This window comes from Embiotoca jacksoni, unplaced genomic scaffold (genome assembly GCF_022577435.1).
Source record: "Embiotoca jacksoni isolate LCO1_2020_lvr unplaced genomic scaffold, fEmbJac1.0.p SCAF_1, whole genome shotgun sequence".
Classification (NCBI taxonomy): Eukaryota; Metazoa; Chordata; class Actinopteri; family Embiotocidae; genus Embiotoca; species Embiotoca jacksoni.
In genome coordinates, this window is record NW_027185229.1 from 24,608,782 (window position 1) to 24,630,235 (window position 21,454).

Consider the following 21,454-nt stretch of genomic DNA (forward strand, 5'->3'; position numbering starts at 1 on the left):
GATAAATATTTCTGTACAAATACACTCAGAAGTCCTTTACTAATTATTAGACACCAAACTTCCTTATCTCTTCTTTTGTGTCAGAGTGACTGTCCTGGTCATGGGGTCAGGAAACCAACATAGACAGCAAGTGCATTCTTCCAAAGACCTCACAAGCCAATCTGGAAAACATTTCTACTCCTGGCATCCTGTGATTTAAAGCCGATGAGTCTGGCTTCATATGGCTTTATTTGTTTATAGTATATTGACTGTCCTGCACATCTGTTGCAGCTTATGGAGTTTAAAAACATAACCTCTCCTTTCCTTTTGCCTGCTGCACTGTTTCTTCAGTAACAGCACATTGCAATCACCATATATCTGCTGGCTTTCTAGATCATTTCTGACAGCAGTGTGTATTTTGCTTTGGCTTGTAAATGTGTTTTAGTCTGGTTCGAGGGTTGTGCGTTTTTGCTCCATGCATCATGTGTACACACCTCGGAGCATGTGTGTTAAACGCTTCCTGAAATGTATGATGGAGCGTCTCAGGAGAATATAGGCAAGCGGATACGATATCAAATGAGAAGCGTCGTGCTTTTGTGCTTGTACTTTCTCACGAGGAATCCCCTTTAGATTTACCCTATACTTTAAAGACCACAAAAATCCTGAGCTGTTGCAAAACGTTTTTGTGAAAATGCAATCTTTCTGTACTTTGCATGCTGTCTTCTTTTTTCACCCTCTACCGTCAGATCATACACTTGCATTGACACATGCACACCCGTTTTTGATATCAAACAGAAAACAGCACACCAAAGCATATTGTCTTCCTAACAGCTAGTTTATTCAGGGCATATATATTTGAAATGTATTTAATTTTATTACTTAAAATCACAAATTTCTAATATATAAGTGGGCGAATGATGTTTCTTGAGGTAAAATGTGCCAAACTGTCCTGATGAAGCTACATCAACAGCCTGGTTTGAATCTGACTGCAAATTTAAGTTCCTGGATGAGTTTTAGACAAAAGGTCACTGCTGTTCAATCCAAGAAGTCGTATTTTGTTTTAATGGGAGTTTAAGATGCTAATTGGACATCCCTAGGCTCACTGAGGCTTGGCTGGAGGATCAGAAGACTACTTTTAGTGGCAGATTCTACTTACTAACTAGGGAGCTTATTAGAAGAATATGTCATGTATTAGAACATTTTTGCTTAAAAAAAAGAGAAAAATAACATGAAACATCAACTTTTCTTAATGGTTTTGTTTAAAATGTCTGAAGTGTGATGCTGTGCCTGTAATGTTTGCTTTTTACCCTGTCTGTCTGAGAGCTGGATTTCTCAGAGTCCAAGAGCAATGGATTATTTGTGAGAGCCGAGGCAGAGCTCTGGACAGGAAGTTGTAAAACGGCAACTCAAAATGATGATCGTTTGTGGGGAGACTGTTTCTTTGCCAGCCATTCATCAGTAACAATTTAGCTTCAAGGACTAATGTGAGCCACAAGAACAGACAGGAAGAAATCAACATACTTTGTTGTATTAGTTAAAGGACATTTCTCTTTAAAAATGTTTTTTTTTTTTTTTTTTTTTTTCTAAATTTAATTTAGGGGAATTTATTTGTGCAAACACGCAGCCGAGCACTGTCACAGAAACACATTCACGTTGAAACGCAGGCTTTATGGAGCTTTGAAAATGGGAGCCTCAAATCCCACGAAACTCACCGATTGGCTACGTAGGAGGGAGTCTGTCTTGAAGTGATTTCATGAGTGCGGCAGAGGGAAGCTGTGAAGGAGGGAAAATTGAGAGAAAGTTTGGGGAGGAGGAGGAGGATAAGTGGGAGGGGATTCAATTTCAAACTGCAGCAAAATGTTGACCGTTACCTCTGTGGGCTGGGCAGCGAGGTTTCTGCCTTCAAGTGAGTAAAAAGTAGAAAAAGAAAGAAAACAAAGGAAAGGATCAGATCAATGAAGTCACTCCTTCCCAAAACAAAATGTGCGTCAGAGATGTCCCTGTGTGGGTTCTCGGCGGTCTCGGGGCTCGCCGTATGTCTGTGTCATGACCCACAGGAACACTGCATGGCCCAGCATACGTTACATACCCACCACACACATACACACACACACACACACACACACACACACACACACATACACACATCCTCAGGCAGCAGTGCTGAAACAGACACTTTTTTGTCGCTGACACATGCTTACCCTTTGCCCTCTTCCTGCTTCACATTTCACCAGCCGTCTCACGTCTCTTTCTTTTTCACGGTTTGAGCTCAAACGTTTAAAGGCAGTAAATTCTTAACCTTATTCCCCTTCTATGTTTGCAAGACATGCTTGTGGTAAAAACTATGACCAGAAGATGGCATCAGTACACTGGTGTGAAGTCCCAACTGGACATTAGCTTTATGACCACATCATTTAAACCTTTCATTTATTACAGTATATGTTGCTTATTTTCTACTTTCTCATATTCAAATATTCCGGTGGTGGGACTAATAGGTAATGAAGGTAGTTGTGACCATAAAGTCGACAAGTAACAATGGTGTCGCTCGTGGACAAAGGAAAAACTACTACACCACACGGTGGAAATAAAATGCCATCATGGATTAGCTCATCCAACAAATCCTGAGAGAAGGCGTTACTGACAGAAGCTGGGATGTGGTCATTTGGGATTTATTCTTTATCAGCTGGTTTGGACAGCTGTCATGTGTTTTAGGCGAAAACAAGCATATTCTGTGTTTGATTGTGTGCACTCTGATAGTGCGGTATGTATTTAATTGAAGGAGCGGGAGACTAATGTTTGCTGACCTCAACAGCCTGAAGGCTGCATTCCAGTGGAGCTTAAGGGAATATGATGCCTCATTGTGCTTTAGTGTGAAGGTGCCTTTATTGAGGAATGTAAGATGCAATTTACCGTGATATAAAATAGAGCAAAAAGTGGTGAATTTTGCTCAATAAATAAACAAATAATTGTTGAGCCTTAGTTCCAACAGCCACTTAAGAAATTGTTTCAGCAGATTGTACAAGTGTTTCTATTATTGAGTCCAATCTTTTACATGTTTATGAGGAAAATCTGTATATTTAATGCATATATGGATATCGTAATCCCCACTCTGTGCTTAAGGATAGCAAAGCAGAACCTTGATTATTGACTAATAACACTCACTCTGCTGGCTTGTTCACGTGTTCATGTGCGCAGAAAGTCCAAGGACTTTTCCATTTAATATTCAGCGGAGATAGAGCCGGAGTTTGAATTATTTTCCAAGATCTGCAGTCTGTGCATGAGGTCCATTTCACCCTGAGACAAATATTCTGAACAGCAGGAGAATCTTATCGTTATACCTGGCAGTGTACAACTAGGGATTTCACAGAAAAGAAGCGTTGCACTGATATTTTACTTTTCCTTACATATATAATGTAATTACTTAAGTCATGGGTCACAGCAGAATGAGATATTATGTCAGGATTTGACGAATAATTTGTTTCGCATTTGCTGTAGTGGCTCAATAAACCTGTCCTGTACAATCCTGCCACGCAGTCTATCAAGAAGATATCCTGCGGCGTGCTCAGCTGTCAGTAGAAGAGGTCTGAGTTCTAATGATCTTTCCTGCGCATGTGCACGAGAGAGACATACGCGAGGGGGAATCGTTGGCTACTGAGCGTGGGCACTCTAACAGTTTGTAAAGAGAGGCGAGACAAGAGGTTAGAACCTGGCAGGTGTGCAGAGAACTCTTCGATACGCTGATGACACCCTACCTGGAACTGGCAGGTACGGGTTGGGAGGCCTGGGATGTCCACGCTATCCTACTTCTCCTCCCCTTCCTCCCCTTCCTCCCCCCCTCTGCTCTGCCTGCCCAGAGCCCCGCAGGTTAAACATGAATAATGAATTCTGGCTCATTATGGAAAGTGCTTAGGAGCTCCTATTTGCTGCTCACATGCCGCACCAAATACTGTCACAGCACGACGGCAGCGCAAAACTACTCTTCTTTCCGAGAGGCTGTTCGTCACATCCTTTTGTGTTTCCTTTATGCATCTCAAAGGGATTTAGTCATTTTCTCCAGGACATGTCTTTGTTGTCTCACAAGCTCGCCACTTCTTTGGCATCAGATGTGCAACCCTCACCTGACAGTGTGTGTTTTAACAGTGGTATGTCCTGCATTTCTATATGTTCATCCTTTTAAGTATGATTCCAATAAACAAGTCATGGTCAAAATGTTTGGCTGCCTTTGACTCACAACAGTGTGTCTTAAATTTAAAAACATTATTTCCCACAAACCATGTTGGGTCCCGACACGAAGGATACCAAACCCTCTCCTCATTTGATATCACTATCTGTGCATTTGTTTTCCACCCATCTAAGGAAGATAAACAAGTTGGAAGGGGTTATTCCTCTGGTCTGTCTTGGCTGACTTGTGAAAAAAGGCTTAGTTGTGTTTAGAATGGAAATACAATGCCCTCTTCCTGTGGAGCGCTGTAAAGCAATCCAAAACATCTGCACGTAAATCCAACCAAATACAGGGTTAAATCTTTGCCAAATGCAGATATGAAGTAATCTTAATTTTCTTCCCCTATTCTTTACAGTCATTTTATCTGTTATATCCTGTATATTTCACTATAACGCCCCAAAATGTTTGATTCATTGATGCTAAACTAGTTCATGGTGTGCCTTTTCCGCAAGGTCTTCTGAAATGTATTTAATTCCAAAAACTAAATTTCAGTTTTGAAAGTAGAAAAAAAAAACACCCAAAGTTTCTTGTTTCTGACTGTACATACTGCACTTAATAATTCCATCGAGTAAATGTGGCTGCAGGGCTTTGAACATATAATAATGTTATTGTACCAATAATTTCGTTAGTTTAGAAGGTTACCATTTTGTTTCATGCCTTTTTTATTTTCTACATTTGCACACATCACTGGTATCACGCTAACATTGTTTGTGCATTGAGCAAATAATTATGTAAATTTCTGACTTAAAAAGCTGGCTGATAGAGGTACTCCTGAGATTTCAGTTTGTCTCTGACATCTCTGTCTTGCATTCAGATCCCTCCCATGAAAACGCAATAAGAGTTTAACTATTGAATTAGCATGCTAATGGTCCTCTAACATAATAAGAGTAGATTATCCAGTTATGCGTGGCAGAGTTCAGATTGGCTTAACAATGACCTCACCTCTAACAGCAGCAGCAGTAGTCTGTCTTCAAAAAGCAAAGGCAAAAATTGAAATGAATTAAGTCATACAATGACTCTTTGAACAATCTCATGTGTTTTATGTTGGTACACACAAAGACAGCTACTTAAATTTACTTAAATGAAGGCAATAATCGATGTGCTGGGGGTTATGATTCTCAATCATGTCCAGCATGATTATTTAAAAAAATCACCACAGAAAACACGAAGGCAAGAATAATTTTCATCAGCTGCGCATTTAATGTATAACAACAGTACAAAGTGAATCTTTTGCTTGCAAAATAGGAGTGTTTTTTATGTACAGTATTTATACAGTAATATATAGTTTAAAAAACATTACAGCTTAAACATCTGACAGTTTATTGCACAACACATTTATAAATTATCATCATCAAACCACACATGAAATAGATGAATTCTGTCATATTTCAACATTTAACAGGAAATGTTTTCATTATTTATCTTATTTTATCTTGTTCCCCCAGATTAAGATGAATCAAGGTCCTGTGGGGAATATATTATCTCCACTGATACTGAAATGGTAAGAGCAGCGCTCCAGAAAGTCGTCAGATAGACGGTTGCAGTGACTTTAAATGGAGAATGAAACAGCCTCAGGCATAGAAAGGCATTCATCTTTCATCACTGCAATGGGTGAAACAATCGATCAAAACCAAAACCCTGAATTAGTGTGATGCCTCAGACTGATTTTCATTTTTTTCAATTATGATAATAATTTTAAAGTTCAGATATGGCACTATAACTACAGCAGCAAGGAGACAACAAGCAGCCAGGTCAAATGTACATTGGAACGCAAAATTAAAACTTGTGAATTAGCACAAAAACAGTCAGGATGTAGAGCGTCGTAAGTGCTGTGAAGCAACAAAACCAGGACCAACAGCTGATCCAAATACATACAGTATATCATTAATCGTACATCCACTCTGTTTACAAAATATAAGGAACACCTGCTTTACACTGAGTAACGGCCCCTCTCACATCACCGGGTCTCAAGGGGTAGAAATCCATGTTAAGCTTTTTACTTGCGTTTAATTTCCAGGTTATGTTCAAAGTGGATTTATTGAGAAAATCAATGAACCATCAAGGCCTTCATCGAACTTAATCTGACCTGATTACTTCCCAGGAGCTGCAGGTGTTCTTAATATCTCGTACACTGAGTGCATTTCAAGTATTATGCTCAATGTAAACAATGACTGATGAGACAGGAGAGGGTGAGGAAGTGGTGCTGTTGGCCAGAGTTAGGCTAATCTGATCCCTGATCAGGCTTATAGCATCATTAATCATGCTTTCTGCTACAGTTCAATTTGGTCTCCACTTATCTTTGAATGGCTGAATTAGTGGTCTATAGATCATCACTGTAAAAAATTTCCTATCTCAAATTGGATCTTTTTTTGTACAATGGCTTGTATAATTAATAGCTTCTACAGGAGAATTTAACATGAATGAAACATGAGATATATTATATTTGGCACAAAAAAAGCCAGGGATTGAGTCCAGAAATATCTCTACATATATTTCGAATTGGAAGGTAATGATGTCTTGGTGTTGGATTATTAAACAGCCAGATCCTCACCTTGTCAATGAAACATTTGGTGTATACTGCTCTCAAATCCCACTGGTTCAGATAGTCTTCACTAGAAAAATAACAAAAAACTTTTAATGGGAAGTGGGAACATGAGAAGTAAGGATGCCAGAATCTTTAGTGTTCTCGTTCTTAAGCCTTTAAAAGCCATTAAAAAAAAGAGGCTTAAAACACAGTTACACATCTCTGCTCCAAAATGGCTACAAATGGTGAAGTCAGTCCAAGCTCGTGATATGTTTATATGAATAAGTGTCCTTCAACTTTGACATATAAAAAGTACTTTGTGTGCCATCCCATTAAATTGGCTCCCGTCTCTGTCGCGCTCCTTCAGTGACTGTTGAGTCATTCTTTATTAAATGCTGTTCTCTGCAGAGCTCCAACCATGCCACACGCACATTAAGCCTAAACACCAGCTACAAAGACAAATCGTTACCCAGCGGAAAAGAATTGGCGGCGAATTCTGAAACCGCGATGGCCCATATTCTCTCTCTCTCTTTCTATAGGAGTGTTTTAGAAGTTGGATGTTTGCCTGTTGGAGTTTCCTCTGAAAAAACCAGATTACATTGGATTCAAAAGTCTTGCTTTGGGACGTTCTGCTGTTTGAAGTATGCTGTGGATTGTGTATGTACATTTGTATGTGTGTATTTATGCATGTGTGTGTATTGTCAGTTTGTTTATACAGTAGGTCCATTAAATCTGCAGTCTCTCTGCATATATCAGTTTGTGTGCGATTGTATATGCGCATACGTGCACATAATGTGTGTGATCGTGTCCACATCTGAGTGCCATGTGTGTTGCATGTGTATAACTCCTCTGGTATAGTATGATTTGATTTGAGTATGTATGTATGTATTTAGGCGTGTGTGTGTGTGTGTGTGTGTGTGTGTGTGTGTGTGTGTGTGTGTGTATATATATATATATATGTATATATATGTGTGTGTGTGTGTGTGTGTGTGTGTGTATATATGTATATATATGTGTGTGTGTGTGTGTGTGTGTGTGTGTGTATATGTGTGTGTGTGTGTGTGTGTGTGTGTGTGTGTGTGTGTGTGTGTGTGTGTGTGTGTGTGTGTGTGTGTCTCAGCTCTCTGTAGACATAGCTAAGGTGATCTGCTCCACTTTATATGCCAGCTTCTGCTTCTGGGCCTGTTCATCTTGCTCCAGTGCCTCAATGATCTAAAACACACACATAGGCACAAGCTGTGAAACTACAGACATGACTCATGTCACTGGTCAACTGTAGAAATCACGCAAATTTGCACATATAGCTTATAAATCAAAACAACTGCACAACAAATCCCCAACAGCAAAGCATCCACCAGTATTTCTACGATCATAATGAAATGTACATTTCAGACCGTTCAATTAAACTTGAGGTTCATTACTTATTTTGCTGAATCGTTTCAATCATTCATCACTGATTTGATTATTTAAGATTCAATGTGCAAATGTATAGATATCACTTAATTCTGTTAGGTAACTCGGTTACAAATAAAACTAAAAACAACCATTTGCTGGTGCCAGCTTCTTAACTGGCCTCATTTGCTGCATTTCCCAGTTTTAAATAACTAAATAAAATATCTAAAATGTTTTGTGTGTTGGACTGTTGTCGAACAATGGAAGCAACTTTTAAAAGAAACACCTTGAACAATTTAATTAACCAAAAATGTTAATCCGCAATGAAATCATTGATTTCAGCCCCATCTAAAAGCCTTTAATCCTTTTTATTTCTTTGTTTTTTTAAATTTTGTTTGTGACCAATCAGGGTCATACAATGTGCTGTAAACTTTGTAAAGACTCATAATCCCTCATAAAGCTGTTAGGACAAACTTGTTAGTAAGAGGTGGCCAGTCTACACATCCAGCATACACAAAGCTAAATTAGCATTCATCAAAGGTTGTGTTTGTGTCCACTTCACTAATTCAAGTCGAGTATTGGCTCTCCTTTTGGCCTCCCCTCCTGAGGGAAATATCTGTCTGTTTGGCTGCTAACGGCTCCCAAGTTTATCACTGGTTTTCTTGAAATCAGCGGCCTGCTGTGACTATAAATGACACTAAAAAAAAAAAGCCATAAGTTGTGTTAAACCAAAATGAGACAAAAGATGTTTCACTCCTACGAGCATGTTAAAAAAAAAAAAAAATTTAAATGTTGATTATGGCTGCTTAGATTAAAAAAAAAAAAAAACCGCTAAGTTCAGTCAGCAAACCACGACAGGAGGACAACTGCATGATAGCACATTTGCGTGTTGCAGTGTGTTGACTGGGCCTCACCTCTTGGCTGTACTTGCTGACGTAAGCGTAGATCTCATGAAGGGCACTGAGCACGTTGAACTCACTAGAGTGAAGGCGAGCCTGTTCAGCCAGATAGGCATTCATATCCTGATCACTGATGGCGGGCAGGCGGTTGATGTCAGCGTAGTACCTGAGAGGAGACACACAACACACACACACACACACACACACACACACACACACACACACACACACACACACACACACACACACTGTGAGTGTTGAGGGCACACCCATGCATACCAGAGTTTTTCTCCACCGAGGATTTATTCTGTTGTTGCGGAAAGTCAAAGAATATCCACTGATAAAGTGTCTGAAGATCAGAGGTGTTTTGGCAGAAAAACAAGGAAATGTGTCACACTCGTTTTCAGTCGCTTTGTAAAACACACCTGCACACTTTTTACAGATACACATACACAGCCTCGTAGATCTAGAGATTCACTTGTACTACAGACAGTATTAACCTAATCCTATTATATTCATTATTAATTTCTTTCAAATAATTCATGATTTGGATTCATAAGTCAAAGCAGTCATATCTCCTCATGCAAATTCTGCCATAATTGCATTAGAAGGGAGGTCTGTTGCATCAAACCGAGCACGAATGTGTCCCTAAAGTTGCATCACCAAAGACTGAAACACCATTGTTCCACGTGACAAATGTGTGAGAGATATAGAAAAGAAATGGGATAAAACTTCAATCAAGACGACCTCTGTGGGAAGGCAAGCGTAAATAAATGAATCTGGCAGTTCTAACAAAACCTGGTATCACTGGTCAAAAAAACAGGACATGATGGCAACCGATGTTCTGACATAGTAGCCAAACAAAATCACTGTCAAGGCTTCCAAATCAAACTATAATGTACATTATCTCACCTGACAATCTCTTATGGTAATAATGTGAACACGCAGATGATTCTGAGTCATTTATCCTGGTTCACTTCACTTCTACAACCTTTGTCTCAAAGCTGCACTATCGGTAATGCTACATTTTTGCTAAGGCATTTTCTTTTCCATGTTTGCATGTACTTAACGGCACATACACACCTTTCTACCCAGCTTTTGTAATGCGGTATGTCCTTGGCATAGAGTAGTTTGGTGGAGGGTGAGTCTTTGCCCAGACGGTGTTCAGACGTGGAGCAGGAATCCATAAAGGTTTGGGCCACCACAGACAGACAGGCATCCGTGATGCTGTTTTTATGAATGTCAAACACAAACTGGGGATTCTTGATCACGTTTACCCAGAAACGCAGGGGAAGGCTGGAAACAAGGGAGAGAGAAACATGGACCCAAACCGAAAGGAATCATTTAGGCAATGCAATACTTGTCTACAAAAATAAATCAGTTACCTTTAATCTTCCTGTTGAATTTTCTTTTTTATTAATCCCTTAATTAACATTTCACTTACAAGATGTAGATGGAGTTTAGAGGACCATTTAAAAGATGTAAATTGGAGTTAGAGATTACTAGGCGAATTAATAGAGCAGCTTAAAACAGCTGAACCTGTGTGGAACGCAACAGAATGAATTAAGAAAATGTAGTAAAAGTAGCATCTCTAAAATAATCAAATTAAAAATTAGAAAACTTACTGTCTGACCTAACTTTGCACTTGTCATGCATTGGGGATAATAGTTCAGAAATGTACACTGAAGAATATTGATGGTTCTTTTGAGTAAATGATTAGAAAGATGGTATCAAGTTTTGCATTCGACAGGAAGTCAATGTAAACACGCTGAAATTGGGATTTTAAAGATCCTTTTCTCAGCATAAAAATAAAATGGTTCTCACCAGTTGCTTTTCCACGTGTGGCGAACGTCCATGTCATGGATGCCATGTCTGTCGGCCTGCTCGTCCAGGAAGTCAAACATGTATTTGATTGCGAGCGGCAGGGCGGTGCCCCGACACACAGTGCTGAACAGGGTCTCAAACAGGTCGTCCACAAACTTCTGCAGCGTACCCTGTCGAATAACAGAAATAGACAGAATAAAGACTTGCAGTGTATTTTTAGAACCTATATTTACCCTGTTTTTTGTAGCTATAGAGCTAAAAATCCTTAGCACAAGGATTACAAGGACAAAGTCACACTTAAATCTGTGGCATTCATTTTATCAAGTTAAATGCATATTATTTCTCCTAGTGTGTTATTCCATTTATTTTTTACTATAAAATATGTATTATGTGGCACCTTTGTTGCCAGTAGCCTCGTCAGGTAGATCTCAGACACCATCTTGCTGCCACGCTCGCCCTCTTTCTGGTCCCCGTGGTCGTGGTTCTTGACCAAGTGCCACACTTTGACCCCACTCTCCAGATCGGGGGTCAGCATGGGCACGCGGGAATGAGGGCTGTCAGGACTGGTGGGGGTGGAGCGGAAATGTACATCCACACCTAGATGGTCAAATAAGAGACGGAAAGGACATATTTTCTTCTAAATAGATGCTGTTTGTGAACATAAAGTGTCTTGCCTGATCATTTTGTACGACAACAACGCGAACGGAGGAAAAGAGTCACATTTGTTTCTCAGATCTGAATAGAACGTTGACTGTCTTTGTTTTTAATCGGCAAGTGAGCAGGTGGGATGTGTGTGTTTAGACTGTATAATCAGTTGCTGTCATTATTTCATTGGTTGTCATAGTAATGATACAGGCGTACGCTCATTCACTGAAGACAGGCTTTCTATCCGGGCTGTGGTCCTCGTTGTCTGCCACTCAAGGCTTCTTTTTTTTTTTTTTTGCCAGCTTCTTGTCGTAAAGTGTGACATCGCATAAGCGTGCTCAGATTCTCAAAGAAATAATTTCAAATCTAATAGAGAACATCAGTTTTAGCTGCAGTTTCTGAGATGCGATTTAAGTCACAGTTTAAATGTGATCTGGATTCCATGTAGAACATAAACATACATCACAGGGTATCATTACAAATTACATATTTAATTTGCTTGTGTAAAGATGGATTTCGCCACTCAAAGTTGTTTTAAAGGCAGAAGTTGTCTTCATTCTATCTTGTTGAATATTTTCTTTGTCTAATGTGCTTTACAATGGACTGATGAGTGAAAACAACAGATGGTGCACCGCTGCAGTGAGTTGGATGAATTTTAAGTATTTCTATTCCTTAAACAGTACTGACCGTATCTGCTGATGCTGCGTGGGAAGCTGGCGGAGGAGGGAATGTTGAAAGAGGACATCTGTTTGGGCACCAAGGCCACCACACAGCGCTCTGACACCTGAAAGACAAAAGGTAAAGCCTGATGACTTTTAAGACTTGCAGCTGTTTGTCAAACGTAATCAAGGGGGGAATTTGAAATATTGTTCGCGATTAAAAACCCAAGGACCGGGCCTTTGAACGACTGTGATTCAGAGGATGTTAGTGCCTTCTCTGGGTTTTTGTACAATTGTACAAAAGGCCAGCCTTTAGTTCAAGGACAACATTCTGTAAAAAAAAAAAAAATCCCCCATCATCAGCGAGGCAGAAATAGAGACAGCACAGCAATAATCAGCACAGATTCAACCACCAAATAGACTCAAATATGTCCATATTGTATTCATATTAGTAGGATTTCCTCAACTTAAAGTGAAAATACACTTAAACAATGAACTGAAATTTGAGGTAAACGGGAATTAATTAGGTAGATGTCAATGTTTTGAAGTTGCAATGGCAAGGTGCACAGGATTCTTCCAAGTGTTGGTTTATAGATTTTATCAGCAGCAGATCCAGATACATAATAATGTAGCTGCAGATGAGGTTTGGTCATCCGCAGCATATTCACAAATTCACACCACTGTTCTGCCTAAACTACAAATGTAGCTAATACCAAATCCAGTTTAGCAACACAACAAACGTTTCCACACCTGGCAGAGATTAAACACAAAAAAGCACGATCGTTTATCTTCTCTAGAGATGAGAGGGAGCGCGTTGCTTTTCTGTCAGAACAAATGCTTAGTGCAAAAAATTTCGATTTTCTTTGTCTTTATTTGTTTGTGTGTTTGTACAAAACTATGGTGAAATGCTGGCTGTGTGAAGTGCTACTATTGGCCCAAAGCTCATAGTTAAGACAAACGGTTGACTGACAAAGGAACAGGATCACTCATCTGAGGTGGGTGACCTGTGTAGTCTTATTCATGAGCTGAAAAAAAAACAGGTGTAAAAGACACGGGCATGCAAGTGCAGTTTGGTTGACTGTGTGCGTGTTTGTGACCACGAGGTTGAAAAACAAAATGTGGGCAGGAATGAAGTGAAAGGAATACGAATGAATAATATTTTATCCTTCATCAATATCTACTGTGAGGCATTTGAGCAACTGAATAATCACAGGTTCTTAAAAAGAAGTTGGAAAAGATTCAGGATTTACAAACTCTGGGTTTTATTTTACCCATCTCGGCACATCGTCTCGGGCACGAACATTTAGATCTACTTTTGCTAGTTTAACAACTCATAATCTGAGTGTGCATGGCTCAAAGTATTGTGTTCGGTCCTATTATTCATAGGTCCGTTTTGGTGTAACATGAAATGAACCAATCAGATTGTCATCTCTCATTTCCTTTAAGAGCTGGATGATGGATTGCTGTTGGAAAGACCAATTTGCTAATTAGTAGACGAGAGTGCCTCCTCTGCTTGAGTGTCCATTAATGCACACAATCAAAATCTTCCACATTGTAATCATTTTATTTTTAATCTTTTGCATGTTTGTTCGCTAATGTATGTCCTTGTTTGTGTAGCAGGCATTATGAATGTGTGTTGTGCATCTGCCTTTAGGCACATATTACTATCTTCATACTGTGTCCTTACACAGTAATATTCTGCGTTATTGACTTAAGCCCAGGTTCTTGGTGATCAATCATGCAATGGCAACCAACCCGCCCATGGGTACTCAGATGGGTGTCACTACATTTGCTATTTAAACAACTTGGACGCTGAATGGAAAAATTACAAACTGCCTACGTTTGCTCTTATGTGTATTTTTTCGCTATTCTCTTTTTTATTTAATTGAAAATAGCATATATTATGAATATCTGGCTGTTGGTTGGACTAAATAAGCGGTTTGAGTTTGCCACTTAGCGTATTGGAAGTAATGACGGGCATTTTTCATGGTTCTTCATGGTTCTTTATGAAAATAATTGTTTCTTTTCAGCCTGGAATTGAGGCCTTTAACAGACCTGGTAGTGCATGAGTGTATTGAGTCTCTTCCAGTCGCTCTCTATCTTGGTTGTGATGTCCTCATCCTGCAGGACCACACGAGCTGTTCTGCCCTGCCGCCATTCTGTAAGAAAATACAATAAATAGTGAATGTGGGACATATGGGATTTGGGTATATCCCGGGTGCCAGACAGTTACATATTGCCCAACATCTCTCGTTTGTCTTGCCGTGCCTCTTGGTGCTGCAGTAGAGATCATGTTATCCTTGTGTGCACTATGTTCATTCTTTGAAAGTGAACAAGTTGTGAAGTTTGGCAGCCAAAGTGTCACCGAGATAACTTCCTGCGCATTTCTGCTTGACAATTAAAGTGATTGTGATTCTGTGAAGAAAATACAAATGACACGGTGTCTTCACGGGGATTTAAGATGCCCAAAGCGACAAAGAGAAACAGATCTTCTCCAAATCCCCCACCTGTAAAAGCCCCTTAAGGTTTAAAACTACAAGCCTGGAGCAATATCAGCCACTACCTACAAGGTATCTTATTTACTCCCTTTGAAGGTGCATGTCAGCTGGATTTGTGCCGAGTCATTCAGTATTCGGTGACATGCTGTGGGCGTAAGCCTAAGTGTAGGTGAGCTGTCAGGAAGGTTTAATGTCACCGTTGGAGAGTGCAGCTCTGATTAGGGCTATAAACAGGTATGAGGAGGGGTTGTATCCCAGAAACTGATGTGGAGCCCTTTGTTGGTGTCACGCGTCGTCAGTGCAGCATCTGGGATAACTCCCCTGCCCTGACATGCCCACTCTCAGCTGTGTTTTTCCCACCTGTCGATATTCAAACTGCTCATGTATAATAGAATATTTTCAGTCTGTGTTTTATCTCTTTTTACGACTATGAAATTAGTGTGATTGCATCCTGCACAGCCTCACCTAGATCCATGTCTGTAGCTCGTGGTCGCTGCGAGTACGGCATGTTCTTGTACACCGCATCCAGGATCTTCTCCTTTACCTGCGTAATGGTGTCACAGTTGAGCACCTTGACAGGGATTTCCGGGCTGTTCTCGTTGTCTGGATTTACGCAGCTCAGCGTCTGGAGATCCAGGATAGAGGAAAGTGGGGATAGTAAAAGAAAGAGACAGAGAGAAAGGTGTTACTAGCTGCGGAGGTCCTTTCATTACCTACACCTCACCCAGCTGTCCAGGTGGAGAGCATCTATGCCAAAAATGTAATTTCACACCTCCAGGATGTGGCTGTGCAGCTCTAGCAGGGGCATTAAACAAGTAATGAGACACAGCCTCTCAGCCTCTCTCCGACACGGCGATCAGAGAGGTGTCATCCTGTCGCTGGCAGGCTCAGCTATGGAGCTAAAACCTGAGGGGGAACTGGAAGGGTGGAAGAAGCCAGCTGGCTTAATTTAGAAAGAAATGTAAAAGAAAGGCAGGTTGTTTCATACAGGTGGTTCTACCACATGACTCTACTGATTGATTAGCACAAACCAGAGAGAATTTGATAGACTCTGTATTCTTGATTACACTAATTAGATTAAACATATGTAGCACTTTGTTTTGTAATTTTGTGAGACAAACTTAATGAATGATTATATCATTATGTTTATTCTAGTGTGGATTTTTGTACATATGGGACGGGGTCTGGAGGTGAGCGTGTGAACTCTGGTATCATGCCATCCCGGTTAAGCCAGGAGAAGAAGCATGCTAGTTAACGCTCTCTGCAAACCACTGGGGTAATTAGCCGTCACAAGGAGTGCACAGAAGATGGATTTGAGCAGTCCAGACAAACATACTCGCTTATACTTTATGTTTGTGCAATTTTGAAAATAAAGCCATTGATGTGAAAACTAACTGAAATTAACCAATTAACTGTATTAAAAGGTCTTTTTTTCGTAATTTGATTTGAAAAAGCTTTGTTTGTATCTTAACCTTGACGAGCATCTAGCTATGCAAGATTATTGGTCCACCGACATGATTTTTATCAAAACCATTCAAAGCATTCATAAAATTATAACCACAGCTGAGGCTTGTAACATATTTCTGTGGATCTGTCAAGGCTCTTTGCCAAGAGATGTGCAAAAAATTAATACAGACAAGAACTTGGACTTTTTTCTTTATGAATGTCTTTGTGACTCACCAGCGTCTTGTATTCAATCTGCTGGCGGATGAGTTTATCTTCGCTGAGGGAGTAGCGCGCCTCTCCTGTGATGGAGTCTATGGGTCCCTTCTCCATTTGCTGTTTGATGGCACAGAACAGCATGAAGAGAGGTTCGCCAGCACACTCCTTTGTTTTGGAAATGAACCCAGGGATTGGATTGAAAGGTGGGAGAAAAGAAAATAAGACATACAAAAAAAGTGGAGGAAAAATAAAGATATCTGTATTCATCAGCAGAGACAGCGAGACTCAGAAAGTGGAGCATGACACATCAAACATAATAAAATGTAGCTTTTAAATCCCTGAGCCGAATGTATGTTTGACCTCACAGGGAACCATTAGCTCTCCACGCTGTGCTAAAAACTCATCAATATTAGGCAGTTAAAGTCACAGCTACAACAAAAACATACACATACACACTATTTAAAAAAAATCAATGCAAATAATTTTAAGAAGCAATGTCCTCCTACATCACATTGACACTTGTGGAAACAAGGTGTGAGAAAGAGTTTGTTATACCTTTAGAAATTTGTGAAGCAAGAAGGCAAACCAATTTGTCAGCATTTTCTCTGCCACTGACTCTGTTCTGAAAGACAAAAAGAAAGCGCTCTCATTTGTAAGCAAGTGGCATCCCACAGAGAGCCAGAGTGTTCTGATTATTCTTTATAATATAAGACGTCAAAGAGCCAGACTTTGTTAGAACCGTAAAAAAGAGAAAATATGATATGGAGAGTTTACCAGATATAAAGTCCTTACTCAGACGCTTGGTCTCAAAGGACACAAGAATCCAGTATGCTGTAGGTTAAGTGCTGCTGGTGCACAACATATTTGGGTCATGACATAATTGTGCAGAGACAACTCAGACGGCCACTTCAGGTCCTTCACTCTGTTTCTTCCTTCGCTGGGTCTGCACTTTGCTGCTGTGAAAGGTTTACTGTTGTATCTCCTAATCTGATCCAAAGCCCGCAGTATTACAGCCACGCTCTCTCTCTCTCCCGAACCTGCTGTCTTTCAGTCACTCCTTTTTGGTCCTTACCTGCATATCAACCCGAACGAGTAGTGACTCGACTGTTGACGGCATCCCATTACATTTTCGAGTGCTTCTGCAAGAGCAGCATGTTTTGGCAAACACGTTTTTGTTGTACTGGCTCCTATGTGAACACATTCTTATATTTAATGAGTAGCTTCAGATCGAGAGAAACCCCCCTCCCCTCTCCTTTTTTTTTTTTTTTTTTTTTTTTTTTTTTTTTTCTTCTTTTTCCTCTTTCCAAAAAAAACCCAAAAAAACCCTCATGAAACATTCAGTAGGCTGAACTCAGAACTGGGAAAACAATCGGCAGATAACCAGAGGTGGAGGAAAGAGGGAGAGAGGCGAGAGAAAGAAGGAGAGGAGAGGTGATGGGGGAAGAAACGTGAGCTAGAGCTGAATGTTTCATGAGTGGCACACAGAAGATAAGTCAGACTGACAACAACTCTGCCACCGCCGCACTCACTCTCCCTCCATTAGGTTCTCTTCCTCTGCCAGTCCCTCCCACTCTCTATCACTTTTAACACTCCTGTCTTTCACCTGTCTGCTCAGGCACCCCGTTTCTCCGACTCGTAGCGGATGTTTCACACGGCTGCACAAAACAAAGCTGAACAGAGGTGGGCTTTTCCTTCACTGGCCTAGTTACCCAACCATCACAAGTGCGGTAACTGGGCTGGAAAGAACAATGCACAAAGGAATTATCAATGCCAAAAGATAAGCAGCGCTGATCAGAGCTGTTCAGGTCTGTGACAGAAAAGGTCTCTGGTTTAAATCCTTTCAACGCAGAGGAGAATAAGTCCATATCATAATGCAATGTTCAAACGGATGGAGGACCTCCAGAGCTGAACTATTTAATGACCTTCAAAACTTCTCAGCTATAATGTGTTTAATTTTCAACGGAGATTCATTAACAATCTTGTTTTATCCTTCTTCTTTTGCAAGTACAGCTGACGTGAATATTACCAAACCTCTATTTTATCCAGTGAAGCCACAAGACTCTGGTTCTCCAGGGCAACTACCTTTAATGTAAATTTAACTCAATGGTCTCTTTTGGCAAAATTTTACTTTACACGTATACTATTCACTTTAAAGTTTTCGTGAGATCTAAAACAACAATGTGTCAACTGATTTTTGCAATGCAACTTGAAGTGACAGGATATAATTTAGTTTACCTGCGCAGGAGTAGTTTGGGGTGGTTCTTGCTCTCCAGGTTGCGTTCTATGAGGTCCGAGAGCAGGTGTTTGAGGATGTCGGTGGCGTACTCCAGCCGTCCCTGCAGAGCGGTCATGATGAGCGAGGCCACGTAGCCGCGGTCACGCATGGAGAAGGAGCGCTGCAGCTCCAGTGTACGGATGAATGTCAACAGGAAAACCTTATTATTCAGCAGCTGAGCAAACTGCTTCAAGGCTTTCTCCACATTCGCCTGTCCGCTCCCCGGCACCTACACGCATCATGCATTTTTGTCACACACACACACACACACACACACACACACACACACACACACACACACACACACACACACACACACACACAAAGATGTACATGCTCTTTAGACAATACTCGCTCAAGGATGAGTCACAGACAAAAATACAATAAAATATACACATAAATTCTCATATTCCACCTCTAAGCGTGAATGCAAACTAGAACCACTGGTCTGGCTGCAGGCTCAGCCCAGTAATGAGCTACGCCTGCGCAGGTCCTGACAGAATCATGCTCACCATAAAAAACATTTTTTTGTTGAAATTACGACGCTTAAGCCTAATTTTTCTTCACCTAATGAAGGATTTCTAGCACTAACGAGGTGGAGATTACTTTGAGTGGAATCAGAAGCTCTTAGGAATACAAATCTTTTCAAATAATTCTGACCAAAATAATGTCTTAATTAAACCAATTATAATTGCCGACACAGACCAATCAATTCTGTTTTTGAGTATGTGAGAAGTTCTTCCACAAATAATGAAAAGGCAAATGGTTTATCAGATTCTCTCCTCGCTGGGTGGAGAGTGCTGCAGAATTAAACCCTTCAGATGAGGACAGTAATAAAGTCAATCAAATCAGGTGCTTGACTCAGGGACTGAGGGAGGCAGTAAACTCCCCAAATAATCTGCTCACAAATTTCTCAGCTGGTGTGGACACCAATAAACAAGCAGGCCTCAAACTAAAGTGAATAGCCTCAGAATTGCTTGTGTTACTCTGCTTGACAGCAGTTTGACAGCTCTTGTTGAAAAGCCAAAATCAATTTAGTTTGGAGCATACTGGAGCCTTAAGGTCAAGATGTTGAGACTGCATTGAAGTGCTGCAGCCCTGCTTCAGAGGTGTCTCACCTCTAGCTCTCTGAGCACAGGGTGATCATCGATGCCGGGGAAGAGAACCCTCATGGCATAAGTGCGATAGTCCAAGTAGGGGATGCCGGCTCTGTCCAGATCACTGGTTAACTCGTTGATGTCCGTTTGTAGTTCTGCAAAAGCTGCACAAGACAGACAGAGGGGTGTGTTAAATAGTTTGCCAAACACAATCATGCGACATTGAATGTTTTAGTAGTTTAACACAATACACCTAAAAATACCTGAATAAAATAAAAGATTTGACAAAATATTAAAGCTGTACTGTGAAGACTTTTTAAAGTCCTGACATCTTTGTAATTATATTTCTGTAAAAGATTACAATTCATAATGTACTTTAAAGGAATTACAAAAGTATGCCTCTTTTACAACTTTTGAATAGCAAACTCCACTTTCAACAGATGGTGCTATAATGCAGTTACAAATAAACTTCTGTTTTAGGAACTTGAGATTTAAAGAGCAGTCTTTGTTATTATGGGTTTGTCCCTCTGAACTCTCACCTTCCTTGCACTCCAGAGCCACTCTGGACTCCAGATTGTCCATCTGCATCTGCAGGCGCTTCAGAGTGAGGTCGTTCTCATGTGACTTCCGTCTGTAGGCCAGTAGAACTATAATGACAATGATGAGGAGCAGCCCTCCTCCAGCTGTGATGCTGAAGATAGCAGGAAGGGTGAGCAGGCTGTCAGACCGGATGTGAACTTCTCCTGGAGAGATGTGGAGTCCTCCAACTTGGACCTAAATAATAATAATGATACAATAATATTACGAGCCCAGGATTTCAAAACAAAGAAAAATAATTGTTGAAAAGGCTGGCCACCAATTAACATTATTTTTTTTTCCTGAAGAAGTAAACCAGCAAATACAATAGATATTTTTAAATTTCTTGAACACTTGCCTTTGAATAAAAAAAACTTTCAAGGCATACAAGCTTAGTTGTTTTTTTTCTTACAGCTCTTTTCCCATTATTTGAAAGAGTGCCAGTCGATAAATCCAGAGGTCAATGTGCTGTAATTGGAAACCTACCAGACCATGAGTGACATAATGACAATGACAGAAAGCCAGCCACTAACTGAAAGTCTGTCGGTGACCCACAAACACACTGACGTGCAGACAAACACTGACCCACAGAGAGCGACCCACATTCATGCAGATGCACAGCCAGATTAGCACAGCGTTAATACTGACCAGGACTTTGTGCTGCCCTGTGAGGTTTGGTGGCTCACAGAGTAACTGAGTGTCAGACACAGTAAGAGAGCAGGGCGTATCTCCAATCAGCACCGTGTAATTCAGCCTGGCTCCACCAGATGCTGATGGCACCAGGTTACGGCCCTGCAACACAGTTAGAGTAGCAACATAACATAAACATACATCAAGCACTTCAAATTATGATAATTAAAGCTCTTACAAAAATAAAACCTCAGCTGTTAATTGAGATTCTAACATTAAAAGCCTGGTGAAAGACATCAAATTAGAACTACTGTTTAACCCTTTTAAGACTCAAGTGTAAATTAGTTAGTTTTAACCCCAATGACATCCTCAATAGTTTTCATTTCTGTTTTGTAGCGTCATTTGTTTTGTATCCTTTCAATGTATGCAAATTATTAGAATGCAATTTTGAAGCATTAGTGTAATGACTGCAATCAACAACACTGAAAAAGACTAGAAGGCATTTTCTGTGCTGCATTCCTTGCACACTGCCACAGAGTCAAATTTTGCTGGAAAGCTCCTAAAACTATTTT

At 40.4% G+C, this 21,454-nt stretch overlaps 1 protein-coding gene across 1 annotated transcript in view; it reads right to left on the reverse strand.

The window, feature by feature from the left end:
• Window positions 1-5,378: 5,378 nt before the first annotated feature.
• Window positions 5,379-21,454, reverse strand: part of LOC138198222 (plexin-A2-like) — a 75,170-nt gene continuing 59,094 nt past the window's right edge. The window contains exons 19-32 of the mRNA XM_069149512.1: window positions 20,901-21,044; window positions 20,216-20,450; window positions 19,698-19,840; window positions 18,540-18,808; window positions 16,860-16,926; window positions 16,323-16,469; window positions 15,108-15,267; window positions 14,200-14,303; window positions 12,173-12,269; window positions 11,238-11,437; window positions 10,841-11,010; window positions 10,100-10,312; window positions 9,032-9,182; window positions 5,379-7,937 (exon numbers count right to left, since the gene is read on the reverse strand). Coding sequence (XP_069005613.1) covers window positions 7,842-7,937; window positions 9,032-9,182; window positions 10,100-10,312; window positions 10,841-11,010; window positions 11,238-11,437; window positions 12,173-12,269; window positions 14,200-14,303; window positions 15,108-15,267; window positions 16,323-16,469; window positions 16,860-16,926; window positions 18,540-18,808; window positions 19,698-19,840; window positions 20,216-20,450; window positions 20,901-21,044 — 2,196 coding nt within the window. The 3' untranslated portion in view covers window positions 5,379-7,841. The remainder of the gene's footprint in view (window positions 7,938-9,031; window positions 9,183-10,099; window positions 10,313-10,840; window positions 11,011-11,237; window positions 11,438-12,172; window positions 12,270-14,199; window positions 14,304-15,107; window positions 15,268-16,322; window positions 16,470-16,859; window positions 16,927-18,539; window positions 18,809-19,697; window positions 19,841-20,215; window positions 20,451-20,900; window positions 21,045-21,454) is intronic.